Below are 17,821 nucleotides of genomic sequence, written 5' to 3'. Positions count from 1 at the left end.
CTGTATTCCACGCCTAATATCATGACTGTCCTCTGTCTGCATCAAGTAATGGGTTACAAACAGCTCCCACCACCCTAGCCAATTTCTTCACTCTTTGTCTCTAGGGAAACAAGAAAGGATCTGAACAGCCTGGACATCCCTTGTACGATTGCCATCTCAATGCAAGATTGCACACAGAAACACTGGAGAAAGAAGGGCAGGCAAAACAGCGAGGATTCCACCTCCAGTTACTGCTAGTAACTGTTTTGCAAGGTTTTACACAGATAGCAGGATAGCTGCAGGATAGCTGCAGGGAGTGCAAATAACTGTCATTAGCTAGTCTAAATTCATTAGTGACTAAAGTCAGTCCGTTCCTAATGAGAACACCGCAGTCAGGATTTGCTTAAATCTGCCTAATTCTGACCACCAAAACGATAGGCGCTCTCTACGTGCCCAATACAGACCACTTGACAGAATCTGTGGCAGGAAACAATTCAAAGTACTAAAATCATCTGTGTGCTACAAACACTCCCGCTGACAGTCATCCGCGATTTATGCAATTACTTGCAACTGAGAGATGGCCCCAGGCAGCTTCTTTCAGAAAACCAGCACCAGAAGACCTGCCACCACAGTCATCGGGCTGTGAAAGTGAGCTGGAGGGGGGAAGGAGACACAAGGCACACAGGGGAGGGAGGAAAGACCCGGAGCAAGGTGCAACAAAAAGCAACTCACGTGCCCCCTTAAAATCCTCAACTTTTTGACTGCATGTGACCACATTCTCTGCAGAGCTTGCGCTGTCTTCATTGTCACGGGATATGATCTGCTCGGGGACGCCGTGCATCCTGGTCTTTTCATCTGTTTCTACCACTCCACAGGGTTATGTAATTCTAATACAATAGTGGCCTACATACTAGAACAAATCCTGCCGTCCGTTTCACACAGAAATGCATCAAAACCACAGCAGGGAAATCCACTCAGAGTTTTAGAAACTGTCGCTGTAAGAGGCCCCGGGGGAAAGAAAAAAACAGACTACATCCTTGATTTTAAAAAATAATAGGAATAGTTGGTATGTTAAGTGTCAGAAACAGATCAGAACATAGCAAGTTACTCTTTTTACAAGCACATTTTGGTTCCCTCCCATCACAAACACATCCAAAACTTTAAAGAAACAGGGTACTAGCAACTTTAAAGAAAAAGGCATGGAGAAGCACAAGGAAGCTTACTTGCTTGGAAGTTACATTCTGATCATAACACTTTGTAGCAAGAATTACCACCTGACTCCATTATTTTGCGCATTTTAAGCTGCATTTAACAGCCTCTATCCAGTCTCAGCATTTAACTACTGAACCCAGGAAGTCCTTAGGCAGAAGTAATTGTAAGCATGCGAGTAATTCCTTCACCTGCACATGTATAATTACATTTCAACACTTCCAGGACTTACATTTAAAAATATCCCGGGGATATGACTCTAGCAAGCAAGAAAAACAGAAACAACTTGCTAATGGCCAGGAGTAGCAGATATTAGTTGTTGATAGTGCAGGCTCATCGTATAGCCCAAAAGATGCTGTTATTGGAAAATAAGCCAAACTATCAGTTCCATTTACTTCATACAAGTGGTGTGAACTGAAAACTCGACCAGAGCTTTCCCCCAGACTTCATGCAAATCTCACAGGCTGTTTAAAATGTGAAACAGACACGTACCAACACACAGTGCACTACGCAACACTAAGTGAAAAACCCCATCCACAAGTTGCATTTCTTCTCCAGATGGGTAGTTCTAACTGCTGAAGGTGAACAACATTCAATTGAGAAACCTGGAGTTTAAGGTTTTTCCCTCACAAGAGTGAATTCAACACCTTGTGTTTCAACTGCCATCCCATCCTCTGGCAATTCCTTGCTCTAGCCAGCAGAACAAGATCACACACAGGTTTGTGCTGTTCAGCAGCCCCTGGCTGGGTCTCTGCTGCCAAAGCACCTGCATGGATGGAGGACTTGGCACTGGAGCCTGGTCGAAATGGTGGAGAATCTTCACTCGTGTCTCTAAAGGAAAATAATCATTGTGCAGAATAGACTCACATTCACAACCTCTAAAACCACTTTTGTCATCTACTTATTTAAAGAAAAGTGGCAATAAGAAGAAACAAATGCAAAGATACAGTGGAGATGCCTCTATCCCTGTCCTTGCTCTCCTGTTCTCCTCACTGTCCTGACAAAGCTTCCACAGCACTCTAAACTCTGAATTTAAAAAGTATCATGAAACAAACACCCCCATTTCCAGACAGGGAAAATGTGGTAAAGAAAAATGGCAAAGTATTCGCCGTAAGTTGAAGTCTTTATAACAACAGCTCTTCTTCTTTGGTTTTGGTCTGTTCTCTCCTTTAAAGGAAAAGGAGAAAGCAGGTGTATTTTCTCTAGCAACATTTAAAAGAGTAATGGGAATAAATAAAAATCTAGCAGTCTAGAAATATCACCACAAGTGTATGAAATTTTTCTTGCACAGTCACAGCAGCACCTCTCAAGTGACCAGTGAGTTAAGAGAAAGCTGTAGACTCTTGCATTTGCATTTCATTTTAGGGGAAAAGAATTTCTGTAGGATAAGAATTCTTCAATTTAACGTTTCTAAGTGAGATGGAAAGCTGTTCTTAATCCTTTTTTTTTTAAAACCATTGGCCGAGCAGATCCATGACACCTGTATTTAATTACATAACCAGCACTCTATTTTGACTTTACCTGCATGAATCTTTGCAAAGACTAAAGGAGACTAACTAAAGCCTAACTATACACTCAGCACAAGATTACAAATGCAAGTATAAGCCTTTGACATTTTACATCTACCTGACATCTATAACCATATACATTTTAAACTGAAGTTCCTCTTGGGGGAAAAACAACAACAGCAAAAAACATTCAGTTCCAAGCAGCAAACCACACTTTGGTTCGCTATCAGTTTAGACAGTGAAGAGTTTGTGACTCATGCAGGGACAAATAAACTAAAAACTAACCAAGATGATCTATCCTAAAAATTAGTGGTGTGAGAAGAGAAAGAGAGCTTCCAGAAAATTATGCAGAGCAACTTCAGAATTTCACAACATTCTGGGAACAGTGTGTGATACGAGCAGACAGGTGGAGATTATCATAGCTGTTTTGATATGTTCACAGCATACCTGCCCTCAAAGGCTGTAGATTATAAAAGATAATTACAAAAATAATCACGTAACATAAAAAAGTGTATCCAGAGCCTACCAAATGTTTGTCATTACCACAGTGGACAAATTACCACAAAGTCTGAAAAGGAACGGCACTTTCATCAGGCTTTTCCCTATGCAGTAACGATGCTACTCAAGCCACATTGAAGTTAGAAGGCACCAACTTAGTTGTTCTCATCATGTATCTGCATATTGTAAAGAAGATCTATGATCAGAATCTAGAAGGATGAGGAAAACTATTTATCCACGTATCTTTTATAATAAAGCAAACAGAGCAGTTGCTCAGAGAAGCTCTGTTGTCCCATCCCTGGAGGCATTCAAGGCCAGGTTGGATGGTGCCCTGGGCAGCCTGAGCTGGTGGGTGGCAGCCCTGTCCGTGGCAAGGGGTTGGAATTAGTGGTCTTTAAGGTCCCCTCTAACCCAAGCCATGACATGAAAACAGCCATTCTACAACAGTGAATGGCTCATATTAAAGTAAGAGAAATGATAGAAAATGGTTTGGAAACAATAACCACTTGGAGTAACTCTCAACTGCTCTTCATTGAGACACAAACTCTTTTCTTCCCCCTAGTCATGAAAGAGAAATACACAAAACGGACAACTCCACATTAAAAGACACTCTGTGTTCAGGATCATCAGTTCTACTTTCACATTTGAGTAAAATTAAGATGGCTGCTATCATCACGATGGGTATATATCAGGATGCAGGAGGTTTTTTAAAAAAAAGGAAAGCAAGCCCTGTCACTTACTATACATGCAAGAATACCTATAGTTCAGCACTGAAGTGACATTCTTTAAAGAAAAATTCTTTCATGTGGAAAGAAGCAGTGCAACAATTCTTTCCTTTTCAGTTAAAGCCTATTAACAGAATCGTGGAATCACCAAAGCTGGAAAAGATCTCTAAGACCATCTGTTCCAACCATTCACCTACCACCTGTGTTGCCCACTAACCATGTCCCTCAGTGCCACATCTGTATCCCTTTCTGGAACACCTCCAGCAACGGCAATTCCATCACCTCCCTTGGCAGCCTGTGTCAATCAGTTATTACTGTTTTGGATAAGGAGTTTTTCCTAATATCCAATCTAATATCCAATCCATTTCATTCTTAATCTGCCTCATTTCACCTCATGTTCTGCCTTTGGGTTTCAGGATGTAAAGTCTCATGCTGTGTGTGTGATCTACAACCATGTTGTCTCGTGGTGGTCAACCTTCTCTTCCTTCTTCTCTGCATGGCCTTCACTTTCTCCCAGATTACAAAACATACCTTGCAACAGGGTACAGCAAGTTCACCTTTAACAAGTGAAGCATACACAAGATGTGTTATTATATCTCTTATGAGGAATATTTTTACAAAAATGCATTTAGATGTTGTAATCTTAAAATAAGGGTTATCTAAAAAGAATTGTTTAAAAAGCTATAAAGTAAGCATTGTTGTGCTGGTGGTGGACACTATTTCACCCTCCCTCCACAGAGGAGGACGGGAAGAAAATATAATGAAAAAAAATTCAAAATTAAGGGTAAGGAAATCACTCACCACTTATTGTCATGGGGAAAACAGACTCAGTGTAGGAAGATTAATTTATTCCTTATTACTAACAGGTTAAAGCAGTGAGAACTAAAAGCAAACAAAAACACCCTCCCTCCCCAGTGCCACCCTCTTCTACCTCATCCCAGGCTACGTAGGAAAAAAGGCAATGGGGGCTGCAGTCAGATCATAGGGCTTGTTGCTGTTGATCCTTCATGGTCACTCCTTTTCCCTCTTCCACGTAGAATCCCTCTCACAGGATGTCATCCTTCCCAAAGTGACCCCGAGCAGGCTTCCCACAAACTGCAAGTCTCCAAGCACTGCTCCAACATGGCTCTGTACCACAGGGCCCAGCCCCAGGGGTGGATTTCTCCAGCATGGGTCCCTCCAACCCTCCTGCCTCACCATGGGCTCCTCTCTGTGGGTTGCAGCTTCAGCCCAGGGCTTCTCCTGTGGGGGCTCCAGACTCCTTCAGGCCTCATCCACTGCCACATCATAGGCTCCTCCATGGCTGCACATGGAGATTTGCTCTGCATGGCACCCACAGGCTGCAGGGGGACAACCTGCTCCTCCATGGGCTCTTCTTGGGCTGCAGGGAGCTTCTGTTCTGCACCTGCAGCTCCCTTTGCACTGGCCATGGTGCTTGCAGGGCTGTTTCTCTCGCATTTACTTACTCCTCTTTCTCACTGCGTCTGTGCAGTGTTTTAGTCTCTCTCAAATACATTATCTCTGAGGTATAACCAGCATCGCTTATGGCTCAGCTCTGTCCAGCGGCAGGTCCCTTTAAGAGAAGCTGAAGCTGGCTCTGTTCTGACAAGAGAACAGGTGGGCTCTGCCACACCAGCAGCCCACCTGCTACCAAAACCTGAACATAAGCCCAATACAAGCATAAATTTTCTAATCATTCCTTCTTTACAGATTGGATACACGGAGCAGTATTGCACAAAAACTGTCCCCTTAAAATGCTCGCAGACAAGTTGCTGAAATACCAGCTAGATGAGTAAAGAATAAATGGTTAACGGCTGGACCCAGAGGACAATGGTCAGCAGCTAGAGGCCAGTAACAAGTAGAGAACCCCAGGGGTCAGTACTGGGTCTAGTCCTATTTAACACTTTAATTAATGATCTGGACAATCAGGCAGAGTGCACCCTCAGTAAATATACTGATGACAGAAAACTGGTGAAGTTGTTGACTCAACAGAAGGTGGCAACTTCTTATCTCTCATCTCTCTTCTCTCCTTCAGCCTCTTTTCCATTCTCTTCCCTGCTTCCCCTCCCTTCTCCACTCAGCTTCCTTACCAAGATATTTTCCCTTATATCCAAAACTTTAACTGTTTCCCTCCCTGGGATGATATTTGATAAGATGTGGTGGATAGTTGGGTACTATAGTCATATATGTTTAACATGTTCTTCTTACAGCTCATTAGCATACAGAGGAGTGTTAACTTTAATATTAATGCCATGGTTAATAAAGCAAAAGGTCTCATGTTGTGCAACGCAGCCTTCAAGATTCTGCACTGACATATTACATGCTTATTTCCATAACTTCAAGCCAAAAGAGGACCATCCTGCTCCTGCAAGACTCTCCTTTTACTGCTTCTTATGCCAGCCTCACAGGTTTCCATCCTGAAGGTTTTCATGAGCGAGAAGCACGCATCAGTGTGAAAAACCCACTGACTGGGACTGTTCATCCTGGAGAAGAGGATGCTCAGGAGAGATCTTATATATGAGTGTGTATAAACACCTGAAACAAAAGAGGTTCCCTCCAAACATCTGGGAATACTTTTTCTACCATGCATGAAAGGGAGCACAGGCACAGGCCTCCCAGAGAAGCTGCAGTCTCCTCCCTGGAAAATTTTAGAAGGACACGATCCTGAGCAGCCTACTCTGGGTGCTCTGCTTGAGCAATGAGGTTGGACCAGATAGACCCACAGGTCCACCTTCCCACTGCAGCCATTTTGTGATTCTGTGAAACAAAATAAAAGTGATTTTTCACGCAAAAGAAGTGATGACTTGAAAAGCTTTTCTTAATCATATCTTATTGAAAAGTTACGCTATTCAATTGTTATAGTTTGTAAATTCTGCCTGCAAAAGCCCTGGCAAACACCATTTGAGTACCACAAGCCTATTTCAGGCATTCAAAGAGCAACCTCTCCTTTTTAGGTTGCATGAAAACTTTTGAAACTATCAAATGAAAAATGTTTACTGATGGTATAAAGTTTTTTGACATTATTGCTTTCGGGAACAGTCTGAAGCAAGTATGACAGCAATGCCCGCGGCCATTACTTTACACACACATACTTTACATAACTCAGCAGTATTTCATTATGGATTTTGCTTTACTCTTTCTTCAAAAATATCTGAACCCAAAGCTAGCCATCTGCAGAATAGTTCAAGCCTCTGGACTTCAAGTCAATAGCCTACCCACTGAAACACTGGAAAAGGAAGCCCACACACAGACTTCCTCCTTGTCTATCAAAGGAAAGCCTCATACTAAAACCAGCACCTGAAACAGGAAAACAGGAACAAGCTTCCTTGTACTTTGAAAGGCTTGCCCAGCTAAGAGATGAGGAAAAAGGTTCTGAGGTTGCAGAACTTACACTCATTTCTACACCTCTTGTGTTACTGACACTCCAGACACCCTCCAGACTGAAATCTGAACTAGAATCCAGTGCTTTTTCAGAACTGAAGAGACCAAGGACAACAGCACTGTTCATCAGGCTACTGGGAACGCTAAGCAATGAACACATCCAGGTCCCATTTATACCGTTGCCCTGCTATTAACATTCACACTGCACCACCACAGATCTTCCAGTAGATAATTTTTATTCAAGAAAAATAATCCAAAGAAGATGGGGAAAAGTTAGATGTACGCACAGCACCTTGATGGATGCAGAGCTTTGACAAGTTGTGCGCTCTTCAATTCAAAAGTAATAGCTTTTTGATTCCAAGTATAAAAGCTCCTAAACAAAACTAGGGAGGTTCTACGTGCAAGGCATGCATTAGTCTCATTTGGAAAAAAAATATTTACTGTTTTTCATGGGGCTTTTTATATGTTAATGCCAATACATAGGAAAAAATGTATTAGTTTAAAGCCTAACATTTTCTGACTATACTGAAGTTTCAGAAAGGCCAAACACTTTGAGGTGACAAAAAAAGGGGAAGAAACAGTTTGTTTGTTTTTTTTTCCAACAGTATTCTGAGTTCAAGTCACCTTACAAATAGCCAATAAATACCCCACATATTTTTGTTTATTTGTTTTGTTTTCTTACGATGCTTTCTTCTGCTCAGGCTCACGAAGGCTTTTGTTCCACTAGAAACGAGCATCTTTAGCAGGTTCGTGGAAATCACGCTGACAAGCTGTTTCTGCAAAATGTCGCCCACCCATACGAGCTAACCAACGACAGCGCCCAGACGCAGTGAGCCGTACGCTCAGCTAACCTGCAGAGCCACTAGGTGGTGCAGTGACCCCGCAGCAGAGGCTCACATGGTTCACATTCTGCACGGAAAGTTGAGCAATTGCTCTAAGCGCAACTTCAGACTGCCGCTTTTGCACTCAGAATGGTGCTGTTGCTGTGAAGAGCTAGGTTTATTATTATACTATTTATTTATTGGAGTATGTAGGCATTCCTGTGATTTTCATATAGAGTCACGGGTTGGAAGGGACCTGTATAGAGTCAGGCAGGTTGGAAGGGACCTGTAAAGGCCATCTAGACCAACTCCCCAGCAGTGAACAGGGACACCTACAGCTAGATCAGGTGCTCAGATTCCCATCTGGCCTGACCTTTATATATATGCATATAGATATAAAGTTCCCCAAGAGGTTTTTTGTTCTGAAAAGAGAGAATTGCCTGGGACTCCGGAGATAAACCACACATGTCACTTACCAACACCACCAACAGCCCATGGAAATGAGTAGCAGAAAAACTGTGACCATTTTGAGCCAATGCAAAATGACAGTTGTACCCGAAGTTAGAAACACAGCACTGCAGCACTAGCACCAGAAAGGTAAAATACAGCCTTGTTTTCAGGGTAAAGCTTTTTATTCCAACCCACTTTTGACCTGAGCAGTAGTAGTGAGGTGCCACTACAATTGCATGCTTCCTGGTAGTATATCATCAGAAAAATCCAGATCCTGATGGACCACAGTCTCAAAGATGCAATATTCCATTGAGCTGGAAAAGGCAGGCAAAATACACACATAGGAATTTTCTAAAATGCATTAACGTGGTCACAGTACCTGTGACCTCTGCTAGTAAGAATGACAGTTATTCCTTTCAATTCAGTACCTAGAAGTTACGATGATAAGGTTGCTTAAAGACTATGATGCTTTTCCCACAAGTATGTTTTCTACAGCTATCTGCTGGTAACTGTTCAAGGAGGTGAATGCAAAAGCTGTCACCTGAACTCCTGCACCAATGTCCAATGAGCAGCAGGTCCTTATTTACCACCATCACAAGAGGAAAAAAACAGAAGTGCTGAGAAGAGCAGCAAAAAAAAATACATACACGTTAGAGTGTAACAGATTCAGAACACAAACTCACCATCAGTCTACAGCCTTGGCAGGCTGCACTTACTAAGAATGCATGTGCAAAAGTTCTAAAGTTGCCTGGGAAAGGGTCAAAGAGATGAGCAGAGTAGATTATATTTGTTACAACTGAATTCTATTGAGCTTCAATATGTGTATCAAAGTGTAATATCCCATCACAAACAGTAACCTATCCAAGCAAAAAAATAAAATAAAAAAAATCAGACGTGAATAGAATGCAATAGCAAGATTCACAGGTATCATCTACAAAAAAACCTAGATGCTCACAGAAATACATCTCCTTCTGGAGCAAGTCCTCTTCCAAATGTACCTCCTGCTCAACAACAGTTCTGTCATTATCCCACTGAAATCACGCTGCAATTGTTCCAGTGTTTCCCCCAACAGGAAGCAACCGATTGTTCAAAGTCTATGCAGAGAACAGCTTCAATTGAAATACAAAATTGCCATTTTGGAGAAAAAATATCCCATTTCCGTAAAAAAGAAAAAAAAAAAAGAGCAAAAACACTGAAATTATTTCCCTCATTTTTCAGAAAGCAATTTCTGCCCTTTGAGAAATAACAACACTTTGGGAAGTAGTATTTTTCCCACCAAAGGGTTTTTTTGTTTTGTTTTTCTGGGTTTTTTTTTTTTAAGTTTCTTTTTTTTTTTTTTCTTTTCATATTGCTTCAGAGGAACAACAGAAGTTGTTTTGTGTAAGTGCTCTGGGACACACAGCACTGCTCAGCAGACATACCTTGGAAACATTAACTTACTCTCCCACAGGCACTGCAGGGTTCTAAAGGAAAGCATACACCTCACCTATCGGCTTGGCGCGCATTCAGTCTTGGAATAAAGAGGTTTTCCCTACCACCTCTTTTCAATAACAAAGAAATGTTTCAGGACATAAAAAGCTGAAAACAGAGTAATTTCAGATGTAGATCAAAACTAATCTAATTAATCTAGGCAAAAGACAGCTACAGCTACATCAATAACACTTGCGCATGCAGCATGTAAACTGTCGTTTTCCAGTCTGTATATGTCCTGTTTTTGTTCGGTTTCCTGGACTTTCACACAGCACAGAATAACATGCTGTGTATAAAATAGAACATGTGTATAACATGCTTTAGTGGTTGGTGACCCTGCCCGTGGCAGGGGGGTTGAAACTAGATGATCATTATGGTCCTTTTCAACCCAGGCCATTCTATGATTCTATGATTTTTTTCTCTGTATAGCCTACAAAACAGTAATGCAACAGAAGAGTCACTAAACTTTCAGTTCACTTAATCCAAAACAGCTCTAGAGGTTACCTGACTCAATCACACCCATTCACTTTACCTGTAAACTCTACAGAACCTTCTGTTTGCGCTGTTTCTGTGCTGCCTCTTCCTTAAGATGCCCCCTGCCCACACACACACAGTCTGAGAAACAAAGCACACAAGCAGTTTGTGCATGAACCAAAAATTCAGCAGGACGCTTTTTGCTTGGCAGTCATTAAAAAAATGCTTGCTGTGATGTGGATCAAGTTTCGAGGGAGAGGTGAATGGAACTCAATAGCTCTAAACAATGTTTCATTATGCTAAGTAATGTAAATGTCTTTTTCTTAGTTTAACTGTGAAAAACCTAAGTGCAGCTGATGTAACCGAAGTGTCCACTTCAGAATCAGACACCCTGTGTAGTCCAGGTATAACTTCTACACTTGCATCTCAAAATAAAGAAATTGAAAGAAAAAGAACAAACACCGTATCCATTGTGTGATCTAGAGGGCAGATTATAATTCTTACTCAACTTCTGTGATACACCTACTACTACTGCTTCTGAACACTCCTACTACTTGTGCCTATACTAGAACAGCAAATCAAGCACTGGGAGCAATCATCTCCAGCATCAAGCAACTACTAGTTGAGAAAGTGCATTTCTGCTATTCCGTTGTCTTGACAGACTCTGTGATTGCATGAACTGCATGAACTGCATTATTTATCAACTAGAACTCCCAAATCTAAGAAAAAAACAAGCTGGGTACCCATCTAGTGCTTCATGTAATTCATTTTTAAAAGGCCAGTTCATTGCTGGTATATAATCCAATCAGGTCAGCATTTTCATTTAATAACCTACTCATAATGCAAGACAACTCAAACAACTGTACAACTGTTAGCCTCTGAGCTCAGTCCCAAACCATTTCAGATTTTCCTTCCCTGCTAAGATATCTAGTTCCCTTTTTCTAACTCTTATTTATAGAACGATGCATCATAGTCTTACAGGCATTCTACTTTTGTTTGAGTATTCCTGTAGCAGTGCAATCATGTTTGGTCACATTCACTTTTCTTTTTTGGCTGACAGAAATGAACCCTACTAAGGTTCTGTATGGTGTGAAAGTTTTAAAGGTACATTTAACTACACTCTAAAACTACATACTACTGCTACCACAGCTGTCACACAAGGCAGATTATATATATATCTAAAATACATATAAAAGGTTATATATATATATATGTATATATAAACATATATACATATATACATACGTATATGTATGTATACATGTATATATGTATACATATGTATGTATATATGTATGCACATATATATATATATGTACAAATACAGTAAAGAAGCTTCAGCTTCATTTGAGTCTCCAGACTTCTGCTAAATAAAAAAGGTTAAAAATTGAGGTTTCTTTGAATTGAAACTGTAAAAAAAATTAGTAGTTTTGAGCAAAGTCATGATTTGATTTCAGTACCATTCAGATACATATCGCCAATAGTTTGTACATCTTGTTTGTTAGCCAGTTCTTACAGAGTTACTAATTTCATTAATTAGCATACAAAAAACAATTGCTGTTCTTGTTTCAAAGCAGATTCTTTCTTTTCTGATATTCCAGCTCTAAAAAGGATTTTCACAGTTCCAATGCCACCACCTGGATCTATCCTCCTCTCCTTCCTTCAACCACTTTACACCTGATCTTAAAGCCTTAGGCAACTCATCTCTCCCTTTCAAGACAGCTCAACAGCTTACTCAGTCACACCAAAAAGCAATACTGAAGTTCACTCCTAAATTTTAACATATCTTTCACATTCCCAACACGAGACCTAAATCTGTTGCAAAGGGAGTTCAGTATTTTTAATGTCATTCGTACAATAGCTCTTGCACTGTAAGGGTTTAGGTCTATAAATCTCATGTTGACACACTCCTCCAGGCACATGTAGAACAATATGGAACATGCAGTCAAAAAAAAAAAAAAAAAAAAAAAAAAATCACTTTGTTTCATCTGAAACTGCTCCAGCTGCATCAATTACCATGAGGTAAAAGGTTAAGGGAGCTACACCGAATTCACAAATCACATTCAGAATCCCTTTCCTCACAGCAGAACTTCCTCCCTCCTCAGGACCTCCTAAGGACTGCAATTGCTTTGTCACACACAAATGGCAAGCGTAAATGTTGCCCTCAACTCTGAATGTTTTGGGCCACCAGTAACCTTTCATTCCATACAAAACTTTACTCATTACAGTGAAACTCACAAAGTACCCGACCACACTGAAAGAGCACTTTGAGATAAGAAAGCGATACAGGGAAAGTTGAAAATGGGACCATTTCAAGTATTTTCCACTCCTCTTCCCCAGTCCTTTGGTGAAGCAGGATGTGAAGCTGAAGCATACCCAAGCAGTTAAGGACTAGCACATGACTTCAGTGACATCTAAACATATCGATAATAAGAACATTTGAACACTTCCAACTTAGGTATAAATTATTCCATCAGGATTTATGACAGCATTCAAGCAATAAACAGCCACAAAGCAGGTAGGGAGGGAGGAAGAGCATGGAGTGAAGCCAAGCACCTCTTTTTTCTTTACTATTAAGATAGCAACTTCTGCTTGGTAGATCTGTTCCCAAAGCACTAATCCGAGTTCATCTGCAGCCATTTGTAATTCACTTGAAAGGATGCCAGCAAAAGAATTTGAAACTACAACCCTCGATGCTATCTCTCAGCTCAGTCAACACTTCTCAGGCATGTAACATCAATGTAAGGAAGTTCAGGCATCTCTCCATGTGTTAAAAGAAACCAAACTGTCATGCTGCTACAAAACAGGGCTGTTTCCACTACAGTGCACACTGTAGTGCACAAAGGATAAACTGACCAGAATGGAATCAAGAGAGTGACAGGGCAAATTTTATTCCCCCTTTTACAACTACTGGTGTCTTACATGTGCTTTGAAAGAACTGGGAAAGAAAGAAAAAAGAATCCCACACGTGTTGCCACAAGGAAGTTACAGGTCTTAGAATCAATGACAAAAGCTCCATCCAATTACCATCTAGAACATAGCTCAGTTTAGCAGCAACTTCACTTCCAACAAAGATTCAAAACAGAGTCTTCTTGCAGTTTGATCCATATAAAAAAACACTCTACACCCAAGGGCTTTCTAACACACCAAGCAAAAGCAAACCGTGATTAAGTGTTCTGCTCCTTATTAACTTCTTAAGGAAAAAAGAAAATGAAAAAAAAAAAAGTATTTGTCTATAAGCAAACAAACCTTAAAAGAAGACAAGAAAAATGAAATCTATTTTCAAACCATTGTGACCCAAGAGTTTGAAGTTCATCCTTACTGCTTCAAAAGATGCTAGGAAAGTATCCACTAGCATCTACAAGGTAAAGTAAGAAAAAGCACTTTAAAAAGAATAGAAAATAAAGTCACGTTACTACAAGAGGCAGAGAAGTTTGTGGATAAAACTTAATGAATGATTGTTCAGTTTAATTAAAATTTAAACAATTAAAAAATTGTTCAGTTTAACACCACTGTACTGCTAGAAGTAGAAAGGCAACATAATAACCTATAAAAGGAAAAGACACACAGAAAATGTCAAACCTCTTACTCAAAGCATCCCTGTGTGTCAGAACAGATGAGTATCTCTCATAAATCCAAGGGCCCACAAATACTGAAGTACGAGCAGTACTCTGTTACAGGGTTTTCCACATTTAATCAAAAGCTTGACAAGTGTGTCTGGGACACATCACAGAAAGCCTCCCTGTCTTCTTCCTCCACCTCAAATATTCTTATACTTCAAGCTTATTGGGCACTGCTTATGAACAGGTAGGAGAGTGTAACTGCAAAAGCAGAAGAGAGAGCACAGCAGCTCTGGGAAATGCCAGTAGGCATCCATCTGCAATCAACACTCTGTCCATAAAAGCCTGCAAAAGGCCTTTTGCAGCCTGACCTCCAGTAATACACCAACCACGCTGAGGTGAAGCACACCCAAGAATTACTCAACTCAGTCAGCATCTGAAGAGAGCTTCTGCCAAAGGGTCAGGAATGACATCACCTCCTTTGATGCCAAACAACAACACACATTCAGGAAATCTGAAGTGCTAGAAAATAAAAATTTAAAGCCAAACTGTAACCAGGTCCTCAAACAAAACAATGGTAGTGCAGACTTGCACAGAAATAGGAGTTTGGATGGCATCCTTTAAGGAACGTGCGCAGACACCTTCACCAACCAGCTATGCTATTGTCACATCAGTTGTTTAAAAATATTCCCATCTGACTCTATAAACAGAGGAATCAAAACCACTGACCGCTTTTTTCTACTTCTGGAACACAAAACTACACAGGAAAAAAAAAAAAGTAAAATGTTATTTATTCTGCCCTGCAGCTCTGCAGAAGGCCTCTGAAACACTGGACAGAAGAATCCTCAGCCACAACCACTAGAAGAAATGCATATTATCCAGCAGATTTTTGCAGTGCTAGGACACAGAAAGAAGTGCAGTCAGTGCCAAGCGCTGACCCTGGCAGCAAGCTTTGCAGCTATGTCAAAGGCTAACACTTTGTCTCAGAATGCTCTGTTTGTGAAGCTTGGAATGACAGCCTATCTGAACATCCTGCATTCTCTCCAAAAAGCTCACATGTATTATGAATCTTAAGGGACGAGTGTCTGAAATACCATCCTATCACATGCAGCGTATGCATGCGCAAAGGAAACATGTGTTAGGATGAATACTTACCTTAGAAAATTGAATAAATAATAGAAAGGAGCATCATTTCTTAGTTGCATAAGGTTTGGTTACAGCAGGGGTTTTGAACTCTAGAGACTCCATCACCAGCATACATAAAGATACTGCTCTCTGCTTAACAGGGCACGACAGAAGGCACAAACACACACAGCTTGGAAGCTGCTGACAATCACCTATCTACAGAATTAACTGCTAGCACTGCAAGCCTTTGAAGGAGCATTTTCATAATTTATTTTATTTCAAGTTACTAGATGGAGATGCCTGGAGCGTTCATGAAGGTATATCCCCTACTGTCTAGGAAGTAAGACGATATTTCATTCTTACATGATATCAAGAGTAACTGCATTAAAGTATTAGCTTCCACTGTACAATCCAGCTAAGGTACATTCAGGAATGTAACCCTGCCTTTAGGCAGTACTTGTCTGTGATCACAGTTCTGCATTTTGATGGCAAGAAATACATTCCAAACGCAGTTGCAAAATATAAAGTGACTTTAAGTTTGTTTACATTTTAAACATGGCTTTGAATTCCACTGTATCATTTGGTTTATACACCTAATACAGTTGACATCATTAAAAAAAAAAAAAGAGAGAGTTCTGTGGCATCAGATGCATTAGCTTCCAAAGAAAACACTGCAACTTACTACTTACTGGTACACAAAGGATTCTAAAACTGTTTTGAGTGTCAGCTGAATCCACATTTGTCTTACAATTCCAATAACCACAAGCTGTGAAAAACAGAATTCCTAGAAATGAAGTCATAAACTTCATATTGTCTGAATAGCATCATACAAAACAAAACAAAACCTCCAAAACAAAACAAAAAAACTGGAAAATCATACCTGTCATATCTCGCCAGACCATTTTTATGTCTTCTTCTATAAAATACTGAACAGCCTTCTTTATAAAAGAAACAGAACAGTGGACTTCAATAACCTTAATATGAGAAACACAGACACTGGGGGAGCCACACTGACAATTTGTCCCCACCAAAGTTCAGTGCACATAAGAAACACTATCTTTCTCACCATTTCAAGCAGTACGTGGGAAGGGAGATGAGCCAAAGCTCCCTTTTCTGTTAATATAGACGTTGCCACAGGATTCATAGCCCATACAACCTACTTCCAAACTCTCTAGGGTGTCACAGCTGCAAGAGAAAAGGAACCTGCATCCTAACCATTTCATTCCTAGTTCTGCACATGAAAGGCAAAACTTAAAACAGTTGGAAGAAACCACTCAGTGAGGACAATTGTGCAATCCACACTTTTTTTTTCTTTTTTTTTTTTTTTGAATGGGAAAAAAAACCAAAACACATCAACAAACCACCATCACATTCTTTTTTCCCATTAAAACAATAGCAAGTTTGTGGTATAAAAAGGGAAATTAACAAGGAGGAAAATCTTGGATCAATTCAAGTCAACGGAAGCTTTGTCATCAAGAGGATTCCAGCAGCACTGATGAAACCAGGTCCAAAAAACTGTCAATGGAGGTAAAGGGGAGAAGACTGGTAGCACAGTCTACCAATGCATCATGTGCTGAAATACACTGCAAGTCTCCTGCTTTGGGACAATTCTGTTTTTTAAGCGTAGTCACCATGAACTTACTCAGGCAGATAATTTAAACAATAACCCTGTAAAGTAAATTTATCTGTAAATACAAAAGTCAATATAAAAACTCAGGCAGCAATTGTGTAGCATCGGCATCTCAACTCTCCTCACACCCATACATACACATACGATTCAGCTGTATCCTCACGAGACCCCTGTGAGGCAAGTCACCAACCCAGTGACCCGGGGACTTAAGTCTCTCTCAGAAGGACATGATCACACATACTGATTAGATGTAACAGAAGCGGTCGAGAAACAGGGGCCCCTTGTCAAAGAGCTTGCAAGATGGATCCAGAAGAGGCAAAACAGCCACGTGCAGTAGATGAGGAAGACCTCAGAACAAGAGTGATGGAACAGGAGAGGGACAGTTACCCAGAGTTAACCAGACCGACCAGGCAACCCCTGCCATAGGGATTTATTATTATTATTATTATTATTAACACACAAAATATCAACAGGTAGTTCACTCCAGGCTAATGAATACCCATAAGCCCCACAGGATTTGTTATGGTTAGCACACAGAAATGTACACACACGTACTACACTGTAATTCTTCCAGAAACCACAAACAAGAAGTTTGTTTCACGTAGTTTCCTCCCTCACTTCAGCCCCCCAAAAACAACACAACACGGGACTTCCCCAGCCCTTTGGCTTCAGCACGGCCCTGCGCAGCCCGGGCAGGCGGATCCACCCGCCAACCACGGCGCCCACGAGCCCCCACAGCGGCCGCGCTACGCTGAACGGGGCTTCGAGCCACAGACGCGCGCTCCGCGCAGCCTGGCGCTTCCCACAGCCTCGCGCTCGCCCCGGGGTCGCGAGGAGGCTACCGACCTGCTCCGCCTCCCCCGCGGGCCCTGGCGGTTCGCTGCCGGCGGAGCCCTGCGTCGCTCCCATAGTAACATCGCCGCCCGGGCGCTAACGGCCGGACCGCCGCGCTTCTCCCCCGCCGGCCGAGAAGGGCCGGAGGGAGCCCGGC

General features: G+C 41.2%; 1 protein-coding gene across 13 annotated transcripts in view; it reads right to left on the bottom strand.

Moving 5' to 3' along the window:
* Nucleotides 1–17,821, bottom strand: part of TJP2 (tight junction protein 2) — a 66,779-nt gene that overhangs the window by 26,883 nt on the left and 22,075 nt on the right. Inside the window, exon 1 of one of the 13 annotated variants that reach the window (XM_015280244.4) lies at nt 17,677–17,818. The exons of 11 other annotated variants lie outside the window; for them this stretch is intronic. In XM_015280244.4, the coding sequence (XP_015135730.1) occupies nt 17,677–17,739 (63 nt within the window). In that variant the 5' untranslated portion in view covers nt 17,740–17,818. Of the gene's footprint in view, nt 1–711; nt 17,819–17,821 lie in introns of those variants that run through there. One more of the 13 variants, XM_015280243.4, reaches the window with a different exon arrangement.

Source organism: Gallus gallus, chromosome Z (assembly GCF_016699485.2).
Source record: "Gallus gallus isolate bGalGal1 chromosome Z, bGalGal1.mat.broiler.GRCg7b, whole genome shotgun sequence".
NCBI classification, from domain to species: Eukaryota; Metazoa; Chordata; class Aves; order Galliformes; family Phasianidae; genus Gallus; species Gallus gallus.
This window is presented reverse-complemented; position numbering and strand designations above follow the sequence as displayed.